Here is a 21,989-nt window from a genome sequence, read left to right on the forward strand (position 1 = left end):
CTGCCCTTAAGAAAACAATGTCAGCAAAACAAAGATGAGAATTGAAGCTGTGGGCCTATTACAAAAACATCAATTGAAAAGGCTAATGAACATAATGATTTATTTCTAAAGTAAATGCAGGAGAACAAGTGTCAGCAGAATTTGGTCCTTTAATATTTAAGAGAAAAAATTGGAATATATTTTTAAAGCTATAACCCAAGTCGTAGCTTAGTTTGTTTACTTTTATCCAGGCCACGGTTGGAAAATCAATGTAATTCCAATATTTACAAAAGGGTTTATTGGCTCATTATGGTTGTTACTAACAAGACTACAGTTTGATGCCAGGATATGGAAATTTATTTGAGGCTTTGTAAAAAGATCATGTTTAAGAATATATCTTAATTAATTTTAAAATGTTTTAATGAGTTTGGTTTTATAAAGGCCAAATATACTTGCTTTTCATTATTTGGTAAATGGAAAAGTGGGTAGTAGCACTGCGGTAGGTGTGGCTTATTTAGATTAGGCCAAGATACTTGTTACATTACCACAAAGATTCTTGAGAAAGCATAAACTGTGAAATGTGTTTGCTCTGCCCGAGTCCTGCTGGAAAACTAGGCATGGTGAGTGACACAGAAAGAGAAGCTTACGTGGTGTGATATCAAACTATGCACGGCAGGGTACAGAGAACGGAGGGCCCTCATTTTTAATTTTAACATGTAGACCCCAGCTGGGAGCAAGATTGTTATATAGGTAAATTGTTGTATCCATAGGATGGGGGTTCTTAGTGCTATTTTAAACTGCAAAGTAGAGGATTTTTAAGGGGAACTCTAAGTAAGTGACCCTATATAGATTTAAAAGGTGTTTTATGTCACTAAGTTCTATGTGCAGAAAATACACAATATAAAAGCTGTGATTTGCATCTAACTTTCATCTAACCTGTTTATCAATGGCATTAAGATGGGCATTGAAAGTAATATATCTGTTGTTACTGAAGACAAAAACTATAGGGTGCAGGGACCTGTGGCAATGCTAGAAGACAAGATGTGCTAGAAGTGCAAGAAAATGGCTGAGGCCTGAGCTATATGGATAATTTCCATTGTTTACAGCAGTATGAGCCCGACTTTTTAGTTTTATCCCATCTTGAGGAAGATCAGCCATTAGCTCAAAGTCAAGGTGAACACATCTTTTGCGTGCATCCCCCAGAAGAAAATACATATAACGTGTGCTGGAAGATTGCTGTTTGAGGATCAGCCATTAGTCAGGGCCCCCTTAGGTCATAAAAAGGTTATAAATATAAGAAATCTTTGTTTTTTTAAGCATAGCCCCAAGAATATATAGAACAGCAAATAAATGTTCAACACCAAATCTCATTCGACAACTGTAGGTGCATATAGGATAGCAAACAGGCATTATTTCTAATTCTCACCCTAACTTTAACATGACCCCCCCCCCCACTAGTCTTAGGCATCTCATGGGGGCCAGCCCAACAGTTTAGATACCACTGCCTTAAGGGTTCAAGCATACGGGCAGATTCAGGGAGATTTAATTGCCCAGCTACTTATCACCTCTTCTTCGGGCCGACGATTTCCCTCAACTGCCTTCCACCTGCCTGCCGTCTGCTATAATGAGAAAACGACAGCGCCGATGCACTCGCGGCACTTCGATTTCCGAAGTCGCCTCAAGAGGAAACTTCGGGCGACTTGGAAATTGAAGTGCCGCAAGTGCATTGGCGCTGGCGTTTTCTCATTATAGCAGGCGGCAGGCAGGGGGAAGGCAGTTCGGGGAGATTGTTGCCCCGGAGAAGACGCCATTAGTTGCCAGGCGACTAAATCTTCCCGAATCTGCCCGTGTGCTTGAACCCTAAGGGATTACTCAAATTGCCATTATACCTTCCACTAGTTCTCTTGCTGCACAGCTGCCATCCATACAGTTAGGTATTATTGGTATTATTGACTTGCATATATAATGCTGTATTATGTACCAGTTAAAAAAATGTATATAAAGGGGCTGAGTTACATACATACAGTAGGTGCTAAAGTTCTACTGGCAAGACCAATTAGTTATTCTTGAGCAGTCTACTACATGCAACCAATACCAGATTGGTTGCAACGGGTGACGTAATTGGTGCTTTTTAGCACATCTGTTCACAAATATGTTTATTGAGTTATATGTGATGGCAAGGTAGAACCAGAAACCAGAGAGAAAGGTTACTTTCTAAGAAAGTTATTGCTGACCCCTACCTTAATTATATCCCAGACAACAGGCTGTCACTAAGTATCTCTCTTATCATCAAACACTCATGACTATTAAATATGCAAGAACTGTGTAAGGATTAAATGTACCTAAACAAAGGCCATTTATGATTTGTTGGGACTTCTACCAGAAATGAGGTAAAGGGGTAACTCTATGCTGAATAAAAAGAACTATATAAATGTTTACAAAGCAGGTGGAAACTGTACTATGGGTTCAAATTTCACCCATCTCATTAACTGTATAGACAGTAACCACACACCATGATATGTTCTGATGCTGCACTTAATTGTTGTTTCAGAGAAATGTGACTCTTCTCATCTTCATCATACAAACTGACACCGCCACACAAAAAAAAATGTACATTATTTATAAAACAGGGGAATCCCTTGCATAACCCAAGGAAGCACTGGGTATTTCTGAAAGGCAAAACTCCATCACTCTCTAATAATATACTCCAGGGTTATCTAATGTTTACCTGAGTTGTTATACTGCACTTTAAAGCACTTACTTACTCATTCTATCCTCCCAGAATAATTCAGAGGGAACACAAGGGGTGTTTTGGCATGTGGATGAGATTTTAGTTGTCTGTGCAACAGAGTATTCAAACCACAGCAGTTTGAATTTTAGTTTTTGAAGAAAATTGCTTTTCCAGGTTAGTTTTCACCATATTCTTGTGTTCCTGCAAGAAAATGCCTTTTGATGTTGAACTGGGAGAAGACATTTGCTAAAAGTGACATGTACTAGAATTTTAGGACAACAATCATCTACTAACACTCTAAAAGAAGATATTATGAAATGCACATTGCACAGAAGTTTAAAAAATCAGCCATTCTTAACCAAGTTATAGCAAGCGAAGTTCTTTAGCTCCTCATAATGACTCGTATTGTCCCTAAATTGGGAACAATTTGGTTCTGATTTTTATGTAAAACACTGGTATCATTTTTGCCAGAATAAAAAACTTGCCCCTAAAAACTTGATTACTTTTTGACACTATTCTCCTAAATTAGCCTTTTCTGTCCCTAAATTGTGAAGAATGTGGTCCACGTTTTTATATGAAACACTGGGACCCTTTTCTGCTAGAGAAAAAAACTCCAGAAAACTCAAGATTACTTTTGGCCAATTTCATCCATTATCTTCTCCTAAATAAGCCCATTTTTATCCCTAAATTTTCAAAAACATGGACCTAGTTTGCACAAAAATCCCTGGAACACACTGAAGCCTGAGGAAAATAAAGTTTTTTGGTCAATTTCAGTCATGGTATTCTTCTGAACTAGTCTTTTGTTTCATTCTTAAAACCTGGCACTTGTTTGCAAACACTTCACCCCTCATAGTACATAAATACTTGATTTCTGCTGGCTCTAGTTAGCACAAAAACAGTGCCCCTCATAGAACATAAATACTTGATTGCTGCTGGCTCTAGTTAGCACATAAATACTTGATTTCTGCAGGCTCTACTTAGCACAAAAACAGTGCCCCTCATAGTACATAAATACTTGATATCTGCTGGCTCTAGTTAGCACAAAAACACTGTGTTCCTCATAGCACATAAATACTTGATTTCTGCTGGCTCTAGTTAGCACAAAAACACTGTGTTCCTCATAGTACATAAATACTTGATTTCTGATGGCTCTTGTCTTCACAAAACTTTTATTTTAGTCAGCTTGGAAGCACAGGCTCCGGTAGGGTTGCCATCTGGCTGGTACTTTACTGGCCTGGCCGGTTAAAATGATGGTTGATGATCCCAATGTTATTAATAGGGAAAAAAGATAAATATACAGGAAGGCTGGTTATTTTCTTCCAGAAAAGGTGGCAACCCTAGTTGCCACCTGGCCGATATTTTACCAGCCTGGCTGGTAAAAGTGATTGTTGATCCCAATGCAGTGGCGTAACTACCGGGGAGCAGGGGGTGCGATTGAGCCAGGGCCCCACCCCCTCGGGGCCCCCCCGCAGCTCACGCGCCACAATTCCCGGGCGGTTCCCTTCCGGGTGTAAGGAGGGGGGCGGTGGGCCGGCAGCGTGTCCCGCGCCAGGGCCCGTCCCCCTCTAGTTACGTCACTGTCCCAATGTTATGAATAGGGACAAAACAAAAATATATAGGAAGGCCTGTATTTTTTCCCACAAAAGGTGGCTCAGGTGGGGTCAGCAGGTAAAACTGACGACAGGAAAAAACACAATTTTTAAGTTACAGAGACAAAAAAATAAACTGTTACAGTTGTGAGCAGCAGTGGTGATGGCATGTAGTGATCTTTTTAAACAAGAAAACAAAGTGTTTATTCTTTATTCCCTCCCTGGTACATGCAGAAGCTGTGAGCATAAACACACATAATGACTGCTGACTAATTATTGACCGTGCAACCTCCCATTATCAGCTTTGACACTAGCCGACAGCAACCAGGAAACGGCGCTTATATACGTGTCTGGCTGTGACGTCGTGGCCTCGCGAGATTAGACTTCTGACGTCGGGAATGCGGAAGGATGCGAGAAGCTGAACAGCTGCCGTGGGGGGACGTTTAAACAGCGACCCGGAACTGCCGGCTGTGTTGAGAAAATCGAGACTGTCCTGCGAAAAGCTGGACTATTAGGCGGTACGATATAAGGAAGGAAATCTATAAGATCTAGTAAGCCCTGTGCATAGAGTGATATATGCCTGCTGTGAATGCTCTGTCCTGTACTCCAGTTCTATAGCAGGGATTCCATTCTCTAGCCCTGTGTTACAGTGGGAATAACCTAGTCTTTTTCCTCTCTGGCCTGCACTTTGAGTGCTAGTTTAGTTCCAATATGGATTTATTTGTTTGTGGGGGCAAATGCTGTTCTGCAAAGGAGTGCTTGAACCTAATAAGTATGAAATCCCTTTGGGGTATATTTATTAAAAAGTGCAGGTAGAGATCACCACAGTCTAGGGTTGACTCCTTTTTCCACTGGTGGAGACTGGGCAGGGGCCAGTGTTGTGACATCGTGAGGCATGGCAGCGATTGGCCGATCAATCATGGGGAATCCTGGCCGGTTTTCCTTATTTTAAAGAACCGGGCAGGAAGTTTTGATCCGGGTAGCCCTTCAAAATAGCGGTCCCCAACCTTTTTGGCCTGGGGACCAGTATAGAGCCAAATTTTTTTTTCAAGGACTGGGGAGGGGGTCGGCGTCCAATTCAGCGCGTCACGTTAATTGTCCTCTAGGCTCAGTGGCCCAGATCAAGACTGTCTGAGGCCCGCGGTTGGGGACCCCTGCTTCAAAATACCGAGCTGTCCGGGTCAAAACCGGACAGGTGGCAACCCTATCACAGCCCTCTAGAGTGAAATTCCACCACTCTCCATTCATAGAAATGAATGGAGAGTGGCGGAATTTCACTCTAGACGACTGTGGATATAACTTAACTTTTTGATAAATATACCCCTTTGTGTAAGAGCAGCGATCCCTTACCAGTGGATCATGGAGCAACTTGTTGGCTGTTGCTCCCAGTGGCCTCAAAGCAGGGACTTAAAGAGATACTGACTTCACAAAATAACCTTTTTTTATTATCTATCATTACATTGTCTTTGAATAATTTTGGAATAAAAGCAGTTGCCTGATGCTTTTACATTACCTTTCTTACTAGCCTGTTCCTCTATGAGGGGGCTGCCATATTTGTGCAGCAGTGTTCCGTTAGCATTAGAAACTCGAACTGACTGGTTAAGAAGGGACAGTCAGGTTGGCAAAACAGTCAGGTTTAGGAACTTAAAGTGACAATTACTTACAAAAGCTGAACTATCAATGAAAAACGATCAACATGACCTATAGGTCTTTTAATGTAGATTAATATTTTGAAAATAAATTTTTTTTTGGCAGTATCACTTTAAGCTGGCCATAGACGCAAAGATTTTCGTACCGTGTGTGTGTGGAGTCCCGACATTTTTTGTCCCATGGAGATCGGTCGTTTTGTCGATCGGACAGATTTCTGTCGGCTGCCGTTAATATCTCTGCGTGTATTGCCGATCTGACAATATCAGTGGGAGACTGTCACCAGCTTTTGACAGACATAACTTTCGTACGATTGCTGTCAGGGGCCGAACATCGGCTGATCTGTTCTTTTACTACTTTATTTGATCTGAATGGTTAGTGGCAGGAAAAAAAGTTGGGGAGGCGCCTTGCAGACCGTGCCTTGGCTGGATTCAATCATAGAACCCCAGTGTTACAAAACAACAGTGCTAATCACTGCACCATTATGTATTATACTTTATTGATGTTGTGAAGCCATGTTTATTTCTAAGTCATTATTAAATTCTTTTTTGTTATGCTCACTTAATTTCACAATGACTATGGCTTTGTTTCTAAAGGAAAAGTAATCATAAGTGGTGAACGGTGTAGAAGGTCCACACACATATTTATGGGTAGAGCTTCCATTAATTCCTCCTATCAATCAGTATCTTTGTATTATTTTCCTGCAGTGCCATGACAGATAACACAGAAATATTGTCATCAAGGGCATATACTGACCAGCTTATCTGAATCCACTTAGCAAATGCAGGTAGGTGCATGTGTTAGATTCACAAAAGAAGTTCAAGATGTGTTAGTGTTCATCTGCAACATGTCCCCCCCCCCATTCACAGTGAAGTTAGCTGCAATTACAAGTCCTGCTTCTGATGGGCCCTGAAATCATTTTTATTACACTACTTTGTGAACAGACCCATAAATACTTGTCTGTACTTGCTCAAAGAGTATGTAGATAGACAATTATTTTACTTGGCAGACACTACTATGTATGTTTTATATCAGCCTGAAGTTCTTCCAGCATCTCAAAGGTTCAGGGCACACGAAGATTCTGGGAGTTTAGTTGCCTCGCGAGGAAACTTTGGGCGACTTCGGAAAACAAATCTATCCGAGTGCCATCCCACTGGCGATTTACATTTTAGCCGGCGGGGAGGCATTTTGAGGAGATTATTCGCCCCGAAGAAGAGGAGATTTGTCGCCGGGCAATTAATCTCCCTGAAAGTGCCCTGACCCTTAGCATCAAAAAACAGATTTATGCCACTGATTCCTGTTCACTTAAACTGCTGCCCAGTGGAACTTACTACCCAAGGTCCCAGTCATATACAAATACACTATGTTGAGTCTTATAAGGAGCCAGTTTGTGGTTCTACCTTTATTCTTCTATAGGTGTAATGATTTGCTAAATGTTATACTGAAGAACTGAACAGAACTATTTCTTTGACACCTGTGCTCATTTCTCTGTCTGCAGGATGGCATTTGCAGGCCAAGATAAGCGGTATGCTCCATCGTTATTAAGTTTTTTCATTTATAACCCAAAGTTTGGTCCAAGGGAAGGAGAAGTAAGTGTAACTTTTACTTGACTTTCTCTGTGAAAATGTTTTTAGACAATGTGCTATCTTATCCTTGTTGAATTATGTTAATCTAATGTACATATTCAGTGTTAGTAATAAGGGAGGTGTTTGCCTTGTTTGAGTTAACCCAAAGCATCAGTAGGCTATTTTTTAAATTCTGCTGTATAAGTAGCTATGCAAACATTTGATTGGTTGCTCTGGGTAACTGCACTGGTGCACTTATTAACTACACTGAACATAGTCATTTAATGTCACACAGTTGATCATCTGTTAATGTTCAGCTTCTGCTTAAACTACAGTTGCCACCTTGTTAGTGATTAGTATTAGATCCTAGCAGTCACAGGACCAGTGTAACGACGGCTTACCCTGGTGGTCTAGTGGACCGACGGGGACGCCCGCGCGCTCTCGGCGGGGACGCCCGCAGCGCCGTTCTTCTCCTTGATGTGCCGGTCAACTAAGGGCACACGCGGCACGTCTCTGTTCTTTTTATAGGCGCAGTGGCGTGTGACGTCAGCACGCAATGGCGCGAAGCCTTATGGGTATTTAAAGGGCCATTACACTATATTCTTTGCCCGTGATAGGATTTGTTTCCTGGTGGTTCCTGAGCCTTGTGCTAGTACCTGTTTTTGCCTGAATTCTGTTTTGAACTTCTGTGTTTTGACCTGGCCTGACTTCTCTGACCTCCGTAACCTGACCCTTGCCTGAAACCGACTCTTATTCCGTCTGTCCCTCCTGATTGACTTCCTGGTTTGACTCCTGCCTGTTGTTTGATCCCGATTCTGCCTCACTCCATCTGATTGATTACCCAGTTTGACCCTTGCCTGCCTGACAATCCTGCTATCTACCTGCCTCGATCCTGCCTGTCTAACCACAAATTTGCCTATTCCTGCTTGTACCGTGACCTTTGGCCTTAAAGACTTTATCTACAGTCGTGCCCCTCTGCCTATCCAGAACCCTCATCTTGCACCTCTCGTTTAAGTCCAGGTGGCATCCAAGTAAGCCGAGGACTCCTCCCGAGGCCCAAAGGCGGTCACACTACTGGTGAAGCACGAGCCGAGACCAGGGTGCCTCGTGTTTGTTCTGGTGTTGGGTGCCGACCGTGACATCCAGAAAATAAAGTGTAGTCTGCACAAAAGGATTTGCCACCTAAGCGGCCACGTGGCATAAAGTGAAATTTATCCGGAAAGGTTTTAGTCATACGCAGTTAATGGAACAGTAAAACCAAAACATTAAAGAAAAAAAGATTTTTGTATGCATTTACTGCAAATGTAATGTTTGGTTACTTACGCTACTATAGTTTCTATAAGTAAGTTATAAATGGCGGGAGGCAGCTAATAAATATGAAAAAGGAAAAATAGCACACATTAAAAAGTTGTTTGCCTGTGTGTATAGCACCCAGGTTTGTCTGTTCGGTGTAACAAACCAAGGGTGGATCAGAATTGTATGACATTCCACTGTTGATTGTGAAAGAAAGTCATCCTGCTATTGTTGTACAGGTATGGGACTGAAAATGCTAGGGGCCTGTCGTTTTCCAGGTAACATCTTTCCGTAATATGGATCTTCATACCTTAAGTCTACTAAAAAATAACTTGATAAGCCCAATAGGCTGGCTTTGCCTCCAATAAGGATTGATTATATCTTGGTTTGGATAACGGATCCTATACCTGTACTGCATATCCAAGAATGCTGCATACAACTCAAGCGAACTATATGGCATTAAGAATTCTAAGAGCGGAATACTGCTACCTGAACATCTTGTCTAAACAGGAAGGATTTACCCTGCTGTACTCAATACATGAATAATATTGATTTTAGGTCTCCAGAGACTATCTCGGAAGTCTAATACGATTATATTAAGATGAGCAGCAAAGTGTCTGCCACATGTTTTCATTCATCCTTATAACCGTATATAACCGTACATTCATGTTGTGTACCTTGTTTTGTTACCAAATCCCTGACTTATACTGTTGTTTCCTTTTTTATTTCCATGCAAGGAAGAAAAAAAGATTCTCTTCTACCACCCGAACGAAGTAGAACAAAATGAAAAAATTAGAAATGTCGGCTTATGTGAAGCAATCGTGCAGTTTACTAGGTATTATATTTGCTGAGTCAAATCTTCATCTTGCAGTAACAATGTAGAAATAGCTGTATGAAAATGTTTCTTGGACAGAGCAAGGTCAGACTAACGTAGGGCATGTGGGGCAGACACCCTATTGCCACTTATTTGCTTTACTTCAGTGCAAATTATTGTTCTAAGGTGAATATGCTCCTATAAGTACCGAGGTATTTTACAAATATCTTTTTGTTGTGTACTATTGTGGAACACAAAGATGGACAAATTGCAGCAACAAATGCCAGAATCTGGGTATACTGAGAATATAAGGGGGAACTATCGTGAAAATGAAAATGTAATATAAGCTCCATCATACTGAAATAAGAAACTTTGTAAATACAATCAATTAAATATTCTGCATTGTTTCTGAAATAATCAAGTTTATCTTCACTGCCCCTCTCTTGGCATCTTTTTCTCTTCATGCAGCAGTTGGGTGTCAGATATTCATTGACAGCTAGGTGCAATATATCTAATAGGGGGGCTTCCTTTCCTAGCAAATGTATTAGAGCTCACTCAAATAACTGATTCCAGTACAAACAAAATCTAACAAAATAACTGCCTTTTGCACAAATTCTGCATGTAGAGAGACATAATGTCTGATTATTTTAATAGAGTGAGCTCTAATACATCTTCTAGGCAAAAGGAGCCCCCCATAAGATATATTTGATCTAACTGACAATGATTTATCTGACACCCACTGATTATCTGACACTCCTGCATGAAGAGAGAATGAAGAGAAACAGATGCCATGAGAGGAATAGTGAAGATGAACTTGATTATTTCCGAAACAGTAAAGGATTTTTAATTGATTGTATTTAGAAAGTTTCTTATTTCAGTATGCTGAAGCTTATATTGAGTTTTAATTTCCGCTATAGTTCCCCTTTAACATGTGAACAACTGGAAGCTGGACAATCCTGGTCCTTTAACAACTTACCATCTGGACTTAAACCAGTGTGGTACGTAAACTTTACTCAGCAATTTTGTACTAAAGAATCTAATAATATAAAAAGTCTGAAGCAGATTTCTAAACAGATACAAACGTGGCATTATTTCTGACCATGCCTCTGTTTTAGAAATAAATGTATAGGCAATGGTTGTCTTTAGAAGCACTACTGTGCCAAGCAGTCTCTTCTAATACAGTGACAAGGTCAGAGTACAGCAACTCAGCCCATAGCATCAACAATAGTCACTCTTTATGTATCTGAAGAATTGATATTGAACTGTTTCCATTTTTTTAAAGGACCTTCAATCCAACAAAACCTGCTAAATCTTTACATACTCAAAAAAACAGACAGTTCTTCCATGAGCCAGAAGAGGGGTTTTGGATGGTTATGGTAAGTAAATCCATATAATAATTACGCATCTCTGCAGGGTAATTCCTTGCATATAATACACACCAATCAACATGTCTTGTTGTCATCTTTCATAAGTCAGACCCCTTCATATGCGTTGTCAACGCTTAATTGATTAAAATAGTATTCAAGTACTTTTGTAGGCATGCACCATCTTTGATGCTCACTCTGCCTGTCAACTGTCTTTAGGTGGTGAAAAATCCAGTCGCAGAGAAGCAAAAAGATGGCAAAACAGTGTTGGAATACCAAGAAGATGAGTTATTAGTGAGTATGAACTGGTTTTATTTTTTCCTGTGTTATATATTACTCTTTCTTTGAAAATGAGTGAATAGGATAGAGGAAAAGGTGCCAAAATTTACACATTAGGTAGCAGGGGACCCCCACATCCTAGGTCTACTTTTTACACCCTTTTGACCCTCTAGGACATCCTTACACCTAAGCAACTTAAGGTTCATCAGTAGCAACAGTGACATCACACACAGACATGCATGTGATGACATTTCTGCAAACTGAGGGCGAAGTTAGGTCATGGGGTTTTATAGCATTACTATTTGCTCGGGACCTGGGGTTTTCTGGATAATGGATCTTTCCATAATTTGGATCTTCATACCTTAATTCTACTATAAAATCATGTACATATTAAGCCCAATATGCTGGTTTTGCTTCTAATAAGGATTAATTATATCTCAGTTGGGATCAAAAACAAGGTACTGTTTTATTATTACAGAGAAAAAGGAAATAATTTTTAAAAAATTTGGATTATTTGGATAAAATGGAGCCTATGGGAGACAGCCATTCTATAATTGAAGCTTTCTGGATAACGGGTTTCCAGATAACAGATCCCGTACCTGTACATGATTGGTGTTCTACGTTTTTCTTTCACAACACTCTCCGCTAATCGGTGTGTAGTTTTAATCACAATTGGTGTATTTCTGAATTCTAGAACAATCTGCTGAATTTCTCAATTCATGAGCATTTCTGATAATAATGCACTATAGTAAGTTACAAAAAGCATGATATAATTACCCTGCCCCCCCCCCCATTCATTATTTTCTATGAATATAGCAGTTGATGAAACTGAATACACATTTCAAGGAGTGCAAAAAAATTAAATTAAACTTAATGCCTTTTTTTCTTATTCTCCTACAGGATAAAGTTTACTCCTCAGTGCTTCAACAGTGTTACAGAATGTACAAGGTAACTTTGCCAGTATTGAAAAAATTCTGCCTTAGGCTGATGTTCTTCCACAATGAGCTTCCAACCCAGTTTTTGGACACTTTTTTATAGAGCGTAGAGCTATCTTATTATACTAATGCTTCACAAGCATTTAGAAGTTTAGGGTTATATTCCTAAACATAAAAATTATTCTTCATCCGACCATCAAACATTGATATGTCCACTTCTATAGCATTGGCTGGTTGGTTTAACAGTAATGGGTCAAATATATGATTTTTTATGGGGGGGGGGCTGAATTTTATTTTTATGGCATTATTATTTTATGGTTCTGTAGAACCCTTTGGAAGTCTGGAGTATAGTAATATGCAACATCTGTTATAAGCTTTTAGACAGCACTGTCCTAAAGAGGTAATTCAAAACATTAAAAAGTACCTTTGGGCTTAAAAGGAGCATGAAAATTCCAATTTAAGAGGGGCTTGCAAGTGCCCTGGGCCAGTGCTGTTTTCTGCTAACAGGAACACCGACCCATATTAGGGTATTAGGTAAATGTTACAATCCTTGGGGGGTGCCCAAATATTTGGCATCCCCCTTGGATTGGAACTTTCCTTCTCCTTTAACTCCATTATGGCTTTCACTTATTTTATTAAGCCACAGACATGACTTTTGACAAAGATTCAAGATTTCAGGAGGGAAACAGAACCCTCTTATCAGGAATTGCCCTGATTGAGGTTAAAGTGAGCGCAGTTCCTAAATTTGTTATGGAAATTTATGCGTAGTAAAATGAAGTTTTACTATGATGTAATTAGTGGTATTCATTAGCATTTTCCATTTCATATGTGTATTTTGTTTTGCAGTCGTAATGTATGATTAATGTTGCAGACCCTTGAATATAAATATAAGCATTATGTAATAAGAAATAAAGCCTCACAGTCAATATCCTTTAGGTTGCCAAGGTCACTGACCCCAACAACCAGAAATGGTATGTTACTAATTGAAAAACCATAAGAAAAGGAAGGCCAATTCAAAAGTTAGAATAGTTTAACCTATTACATAACAAAAGATTATTTAAAAGTGAACCTAACCAAAGCTGTGTCTTTGGGATATGCAGTCATACATTTTGATCCATTGCCAGCTTTTATGTTTGAAAGCAAGTGAACTTTAGCTTGCAAATCCAATATATATGTATATTTATTAGATGTAATGTTTTTGCCTATTTTACATAGTTTTGCAATGCAGCTAATGGCCTGTTTTCTCAATTTAGCTATTTAATGGCACTTTCGGCAGGGCTATGGAAGTTGGACAGGTAGAGCTGCTAAAGGACAGACTGGAGAAATTCTTTCATCGGGTAAGTGTATTAGATTATTGCTTTATCCATAATACTCTGGATAACAAATATTTTTTTTCTTTGGCCTTCTTACCTTTTTTATCTGGGTATTTACCAATATTAATTCTTATCCCAATTTGCATTCCATTCATATTATCCGCATAATTCTGTGCTTGTGTGCAATTCAAATCACTCTTACTAGTCTGTTACTCATACCACTGTTGTCTGCCTTAGTGCAGCGCTTTTCATCCATGGACCTCACAGGTCTTTAAACAGATACTGTCACAGGAAAACAAGTTTGTTTTTTTTCAAAATGTATCGGTTAATAATGCTGCTCCAGCAGACTTCTGCAATGAAATCTATTTTTCAAAAGAGCAAATGGATTTTTTTATATTAAATTTTGAAATCTGACACGTGGCTAGAAATATTGTCAGTTTCCCAGGAGCCCCTAGTCATGTGCTCTGATAAACTTCAAAATTTGAGTGATATCATCCCCTCCCTTCCCCCCTCCCCAGCAGTCCAACAACAGAACAGTGGGAAGGTAACCAGATAACAGCTGCCTGGCTGATATTAGAACAGCACTCAATAGTAAAAATTCCGTTACACTTCTTCAGTTATATTGAGTAGGAGAAACAATAGCCTGCCAGAAAGCAGTTCCATCCTAAAGTGCTGGCTCTTTCTGAAAGCACGTGACCAGGCAAAATGGCCTGAGATAACTGCCTATACACCAATATTACAACTAAAAAAAATACACTTATTGGTTCAGGAATGAACTTTTAAACAGTAGAGTTAATTATTTGCAATGTACACAGTGTAGACATTAATGTAAATCGCATGAAAGTCACTCGTCAGCACTTTTTGGCCAGAACTATCCTGGAAATGCATACATATGTTGACACAAGCTATTCAATTAAATTCAGATTGCTGATGAAATCATCCATGACTTGTGATGCTACATTTCTGACCTTTGTCGTGTGTAATACTTTGGTCCGATGGATAAGATCTAATGCCATGATCCATCTTCCTTCCCTATCACAGTATTTGCAGACATTACATTTGCATTCCTGCGACCTCCTCGATGTGTTTGGCGGCATCAGCTTCTTTCCATTGGATAAGATGACGTACCTAAAAGTCCAGTCTTTTATCAACAGAATAGAAGAGAGTCTGAACATAGTGAAATACACAGCTTTTTTATACAACGACCAGCTTATATGGTAGGTACCAACCAGCAGTGCACATCATTTTAAAATTTGTGGAGCAGTATTCCCTACTGAAGGCAGGTGCGTTTAAACACTAACCCATAGACTGACCCATTACAGTCTAATTTTGGAGATTAAAGGATGGGAAATTGTATTTTCATGAAGCCACCAGAGAAATTAAAACATTTATCACTGCCTCAGATGTCTAAACAGGTTTTGCCACAATTTAAAATAAGTTCTGTACAGAAGTGCTCCCAAGTAAAAGCATGCAAACAAGCTACAGTTTTCATTCAACACTGTCAAGTGTTTTAGTGCACATTCAGCAGTTTTATTTTCTCAAGTATTATTGCTGAGTAATTGAACTCCGAACTCTTTAACATTCAAGGCAACCATGAAAAGCACCCTAAGGCTAAGGGGCACACGGGGAGTACGCTCCACTCCACTCTGCATAAAAACACGTTACAGTATTCATTCAACCCTGCCATGGTACGCTAAGTGTTTTTGTGCACATTCAGCTGTTTTTATTTTATTTTATTTATTGCTGAGTAATTATATTTGTTGAGGGATAGTGGGAATTAATTGGTAGGATGGTGTTAATAGACTTCTAGGTAGTTCAAAGTATTTTATTAATAACTTTGTTGTGTGTGTTCTCAAATCACCCATTTGATTTGAGTTACACCAAATCCGACTATGTTATAGTATAGCCAGCTCTTAGCAACTTTTCAGTTGATCTACATTTTATATATCTTAAATCATTTGCCTTCTTCTTCTGACTCTGTCCAGCTATTAAATGGGGGTCACTGACCTTGGCAGCCAAAACCTCCTGCTCTGTGAGGCTACAAATTTATTGTTATTGTTGCTTGTCATTACCATTACTGCCCTCTCCTATGTCTATTTCTAACATTCAAACCACTGACTGGTTACTAGGTTAGTTTGAAGCCCAACAACCAGATTGCTGCAGAAATTCCAAACTGAATAGCAACTGAATGAAAAGGCCAAATGCAAATTGTGTCAGAATATCACTCTGTGCATTAAGTTAAGTATAACACGTTAATTTAAAGGTGAATTACCCCTTTTCTAGAAAACATACTTCTGGCTTTTCCCTGGAATTGAACAAATCAGTCAGGAGGAAAGTTAAATTTAAGCAGAATGCCACTAATACAGGGCTAGGTGCAGAACACAGAGATAATGTTTATTCTAGAGCAGTGGTCCCCAACCAGTGGCTCGTGAGCAACAGGTTGCTCTCCGACCCTTTGGATGTTGCTCCCACGAGCCTCAAAGCAGGTGTTTATTTTTGAATTTCAGGCTTGGAGGCAAATTTTGGTTGCATAAAAACTAGGTGTTCTGCCAAACAGTGGCCCCTGTAGACTGCCAGTCTTCATGGAGGCTACTAAATGGTCAATCACAGCACTTTATTTGGTACCTCCAGGAACATTGTTCATGCTTGTGTGGCTCCCCAACTCCTTTTACATCGGAATGTAGCTCACAGGTAGAAAAGGTTGGGGACCCCTGTTCTATATTAACCTACCTAATCAGACCAGAAATATCAGCCTTGTACTTATCGGCTGAAGATCTAAGACCCAGGCTGCTTCAGCAAGGCAAGAAATTGCATGTGTAGTTTACAACCCATGTGTAAATTTGTGTGAAAGGGGAGAGCAGGAATATGTGTTACTTCTCTGGAGACTTCTCATTTGCACAGCTCTCTATTGGAATGGAAGAGATAGCGGTTTAAGAAGTCACACGCTGTAAAGGCTAAACGGAATGGTGTTTCTTTTTCCCAGAGAAACTTAGTGGATAACAACTGAGAAGTCCTTTTATTAAAGGCAAACTACACCCCATCAATAAACATGTTATTTTACATTTATAGACTCCTAAATCACAGGGACCTATCATTTCTGCATAAATTCTCAGAAATTTAGTTCTGTTAAGCTGCTTTAATTGAGGTAAAGCTGAAAATGGACTGTAGACGCTGATAGCAATGATATTCCTGATGGTTGCTCCTTGTGAAGCTAGTGAGCCAGCTGGACAGTTTCTTGTGAGTGACATCACTTGGGAATGCTCAGAACATGGGCTGTGACTAATTATCTTAATCATCATAAGCCAGTCATCCTTAACGTGAAGCTGGCTGGCCATGAATGTGATCATGAGGTTGGCATAGCCAGCCAACTGGCATTCTGTGTCTTCTGAAAAGGAATGCCTACCCTGGCAGAAATTAACTTAACCAGTCCATCAGTCATCCAAATACAAAATCTTCCATAACAAAACAAACCCTCATTTTCATATTAACTCTGAAAAAAATGTGCTGTACAGATCTTTAAAATTTTATGACTTTTAAGTGTTCAAATTAGATTCACCAAACACTTGGAGTCCGATTTATTAGCATTCACGTCATCATTTATGTACGCAAGCGCATTGAGTAAAGTGGAATTTCAAATGCAATCACAATTTTAGTGCAATTGCACTTCCTTGCTAATCAGCCGCAATTTGTGTCAAATACAGTCTGGTTGGTATTATTTCTGGTGGTCAGAATGTGAGTGACATGTACAATGTCTTTTAAGTGCCCGTTGACATAGAGTAATAAGGAAATCTTAACCTACTGTTCCTAATCAAGCCTACTGATGCAGAGGAACCCTGGAGCTACCACCACCCCTGGTGAAGGCAGTAGCTCCAGGGTTCCTCTGCATCAGTAGGCTTAATTGGGAACAGTAGGTAGCGCCTGCAAGCACAACTATAGACGTGTGAGCAGTGCACCTGGTCCAAGAGTGGTGATAAGTCCAGGGTTCCTCTACTTCAAGCTTCATTGGAAACAGTAGGTAGCACCTGCAAGCACAACTATACAGGAGTGCACCTGGTCTAAGGGTGGTGGTAGCTCCAGGGTTCCTCTGCATCAGTAGTCTTGATTGGGAACAGTAGGTAGCACCTGCAAGCGCAACTATATAGAAGTGCAAGGAGTACACCTGGTCCAGGGGTGGCGGTAGTTTCAGGGTTTCTCTACTTCAGGCTTGATTGGGAACAGTAGATAGCAACTGCAAGTGCAACTATACAGACGTGCGAGGAGTGCACCTGGTCCCAAGGATGGTGGTAGTTCCAGGGTTCCTCTGCATCAGTAGGCTTGATTGGGAACAGTAGGTGGCACCTTCAAGCACAACGATATAAAAGTGCAAGGAGTGCACCTGGTCCAGGGGTAGTGATAGCTCCAGGGTTCCTCTTCTTCAGACTTGATTGGGAACAGTAGGTAGCACCTGCAAGTGCAACTATACAGATGTGTGAGGAGTGCACCTGGTCCAAGGGTGGTGGTAGTTCCAGGGTTCCGCTACTTCAGGCTTGATTGGGAAAAGTAGGTAGCATCTGCAAGCGCAACTATACAGGAGTGCACCTGGTCCAAGGGTGGTGGTAGCTCCAGGGTTCCTCTACTTCAGGCTTGATTGGAAACAGTAGGTAGCACCTGCAAGCGCTACTATATAGGAGTGCACCTGGTCCAAGGGTGGTGGTAGCTCCAGGGTTCCTCTACTTCAGGCTTGATTGGAAACCGTAGGTAGCACCTGCAAGCGCAACTATACAGGAGTGCACCTGGTCAAGGGTGGTGGTAGCTCCAGGGTTCCTCTACTTCAGGCTTGATTGGAAACCGTAGGTAGCACCTGCAAGCGCAACTATACAGAAGTGCACTTGTCTCGATCACAAACCAGACCGCACTCCAGTTTAAATAACAGTGGTTTATTGCAACAAGCTGCTGAACAATAAGGTCTACAGAAGTACAAGCGGTGTATTTCGACGCAAATACCTTTAACAAAAGGGAAAGAAATTTGTGCAAATGCTACTGCTCTTGCAGCTGTAACTTAGATCTTATATTTAATAAAAGTGCCCCTAATGATTCAGCTGAATCCGTATCCTCAAATGTTCTGGGATCCCAGACCAAATGTTCTATTCAGTGAATCTGTGCAGTGTGATTTTTTTTTTAATCTCTTGTTACTGTTTAGTATGATAAAATATTAAAACATATGACCGTAGATAATTCTGCAAATAGTATATTTATATAAGTGATTATGTGCAGGGGCTGCTTTCCAACACGGCTTTCTCTGCCAAAAGTAAAGTCAATACCATCCAAACTGCAAAGATACAACGCCCTCTAGTGGGCAAATGCCATGAAAACACATTGAATACATTCCTCTGTTTTACAGATATTCAAGAACCCTTGGTTATTTCAATATTTCTAAAATGTATAGTTTAGCAGTGAAGTAATGGTTGTTTTGTTAAAAACAAAATCAAGCAAGAACTGACTTCTAGTTTATTCCCGAAAGGACTGACTTTTATATTTTTATAATGCACAAAAGCCATGAATATCTTGTAAATGATATCCTTATAAATGGTGAGTACTGATGTCATCAGTTATAAACGGTGAGTTCTGATGTCATTTCAGTCACATGACTCACCAAAACTTGTGTATTATAATAAATAAAGTACCCCCAGTTGTAAAATATGAGGATATTATAAGTTACCTCGGAGTTCCATGACCAGTATAAAAATATTTTATATGGTCATGAAACTCTTCGGTAACTTATAATATCCTTATAATACACAAAAGCCATGAATATCTTGTAAATTATATCCTTATAAACGGTGAGTAGTGATGTCATCAGTTATAAACGGTGAGTAGTGATGTAATTTCTGTCACATGACTCACTAAAATTTGTGTATTATAATTAATAAAGTACCCCCAGTTGTAAAATATGAGGATATTATAAGTTACCTCGGAGTTCCATGACCTGTATAAAAACACTCGGCCTTCGGCCTCGTGTTTTTATATGGTCATGAAACTCCTCAGTAACTTATAATATCCTTATATTTTACAAGAGGGGGAACTTTATTCACTATATATTTTACAAGGGGGGGTACTTTATTCACTATATTATCACCAATAAATTGAGGTAAAGCCAGTAATGTTTAGAGTTCAGTGGTTCTTTTTAAAACTGTTGAGGCCTGGGGGATTGATTATCGCGCTAGTGAGAGCCTATTAAAACATTCTTTAAGCTCTTTATCTAGATACACTATAAGCTTTGCTTAATAATGTATGCTTAAGGGAAATTAAATTAAAGGCAAACTGTACTCATAAATAGGTAATATGTTCTCATCGTAAATGTCATGTTTTATTTACATTAGTGCACAGGGATCACACGAGGAAAGGTTTTCATGAAAACATTAAACCAATATGGTGCATCTGTCCAAATGACTTACCCGCTTAAGGTGGCCATACACGGACCAATAAAAGATGCCGACAGACCAAGTCGGCAGCTTATTGGCCCATGTATGGGGCCCCCCGACGGGCTTCCCTGATCGAGATCTGGCCGAAAGTCAGGCAGATCTCGATCGGAGGGGAGAAAAAATCCCGTCGTATCGCGGCCACATATGTTTGTTGATGCAGTCCCGCGATCCGACCCCCGTTCCCATTCGTTAGGATCCGATCATTGGGCCCTAGGGCCACATCAAGGTGGGCATATCGGAGAGAGATCCGCTCGTTTAGCGACATCGCCAAATGAGCGGATCTCTCCGTGTATGGCCACCAGGGGTCCCCAATCTTTTTTACCTGTGAGCCACATTCAAATGTAAAAAGAGTTGGGGAGCAACACAAGCATGAAATAGTCCCTTGGGTGCCAAATAAGGGCTGTTATTGGATGTTTGGTAGCCCCTATATGGACTGGCAGCCTACAGGAGGCTCTACTTGGCACTATACTTAGTTTTTATGCAATTAAAACTGGCTTTGAAGCCTGAAATTCAAAAATAAGCTCCTGCTTTGAGGACACTGAGAGCAACTTCCAAAAGGTTGGAGAGCAACACGTTGCTCACGATTTACTGGTTGGGGATCACTGCTCTAAGTGGTCAAAAGTCAATGCAATGTATGTGTGGAGCTAAATATATAGGAACCTGGAAAGGTTTTAGATCTTGGTAATGCAGTAAGAAACATTTGACAGGGCTTGCATTTGTCTTCCCCAGCCATTTTGTATAATGGTTTATTCTAGCTTTCTCACCAGGAAGTGAAATGTTCTTTTCAAGATAGCTTCCCAGAACAATAATATTTAAACAAACAAGACAGAAATTACTATTTGCTAGTGATGTGTAAATTTTCACACAATATATCTGTTAGTGAGGTGTGCAAGAGGTTTTCAAGCATTCGTTTTGGAAGGGGGAGGGGATGTTCAAGATGTGATTTGTGTTGTTTTGTTTCCTGTGGTAACGGGGCGGCTCACGCAGTGGGAATGTACGTTTGTGCATGCTAATCTCTTTTCTTGCAGGCTAAGAAATAATAAGGAAACTTGTCCTTGTGTCCCTGCCTGTCACCCCTGTCATCATGAGCCACTTCATTCTCCCGCTCCCTGTTAACACTCCACAGGATGGCAGTGCGCAGCTTCAGTTTCACGTTGTAGATCTCCTCCTCCGATTACAGCACACGCTACAGAGTAGCTCAGTTACATGGCGCACTTGGATATAAATAAAGTTCCAAACTGCTGGCCTTGTTTGAGGGAAACAAGTTTTTTTTTTTTCTTAAACACTATGCGCTACGTTACCCATTTATGGGTTTAAAACATTATTTTAATCCGTACCCGGCTGAATTTAGTATGCCATTTTCTGAGACTGGCAGCAGATTTTGTAGCAGCTGCTTTCTGTCATTGTATGCCATATCTTAACTTCATAAGCCTCAAAGAACTAAGATATTATTTTAAGATAATATAACATTACTTTCTACCTACAATTTTGAAGTAAAATTGGGCACCTAAATGTGACCCTAGGGCCCAACGATTGGATCAGAATGGAGGCAATACAGGCGGTCACATCAATGAACCGATGCGGCTGCAATCCAAGGGACTTTTTACCCTGCATGATCGACATCTGGCCGACTTTTGGGCTGATATCGATCAGGGACGCCGTCTGGGGGCCCCACACATGGGCCAATAAGTTGCCGACTCAGTCTGTCAGCAGCTTTTAACGGCCCGTGTGGAATCCTAGATTTATTGAATCCCTAGCATTTCAGAGAATTCAGAAATAAGAAAGTTACTTTAAATCCTAGAATCATCAGCTGTCCAAATGCATGTCTTCTACCCAATAAAAGGGGAATGTACGTATAAATCAACGTTTAGTATGGTGTATATGGACTTTAACTTACTTAAAGGGGTTGCTCACCTTCAACCATTTTTTTTCAGGTTTCAGATAGTTCACCAGAAGTAAAAACTTTTTCCAACTACTTTCTATTTGTGACCATTTTTCTAATATTGAAGTGTAAAAGTT

The 21,989-nt window shown here is 40.2% G+C and overlaps 1 protein-coding gene across 4 annotated transcripts in view; it reads left to right on the plus strand.

Moving 5' to 3' along the window:
• Window positions 1-4,658: 4,658 nt before the first annotated feature.
• ccz1b.S (CCZ1 homolog B, vacuolar protein trafficking and biogenesis associated S homeolog) overlaps window positions 4,659-21,989 on the plus strand; it is a 28,868-nt gene continuing 11,537 nt past the window's right edge. The window contains exons 1-9 of one of the 4 annotated variants that reach the window (XM_018237235.2): window positions 4,659-4,817; window positions 6,654-6,733; window positions 7,445-7,535; window positions 9,542-9,639; window positions 10,901-10,994; window positions 11,202-11,276; window positions 12,162-12,209; window positions 13,450-13,533; window positions 14,551-14,726. In XM_018237235.2, coding sequence (XP_018092724.1) covers window positions 7,446-7,535; window positions 9,542-9,639; window positions 10,901-10,994; window positions 11,202-11,276; window positions 12,162-12,209; window positions 13,450-13,533; window positions 14,551-14,726 — 665 coding nt within the window. In that variant the 5' untranslated portion in view covers window positions 4,659-4,817; window positions 6,654-6,733; window position 7,445. 4 annotated transcript variants of the gene reach the window in all.

This window comes from Xenopus laevis, chromosome 9_10S (assembly GCF_017654675.1).
Source record: "Xenopus laevis strain J_2021 chromosome 9_10S, Xenopus_laevis_v10.1, whole genome shotgun sequence".
NCBI lineage: Eukaryota > Metazoa > Chordata > Amphibia > Anura > Pipidae > Xenopus > Xenopus laevis.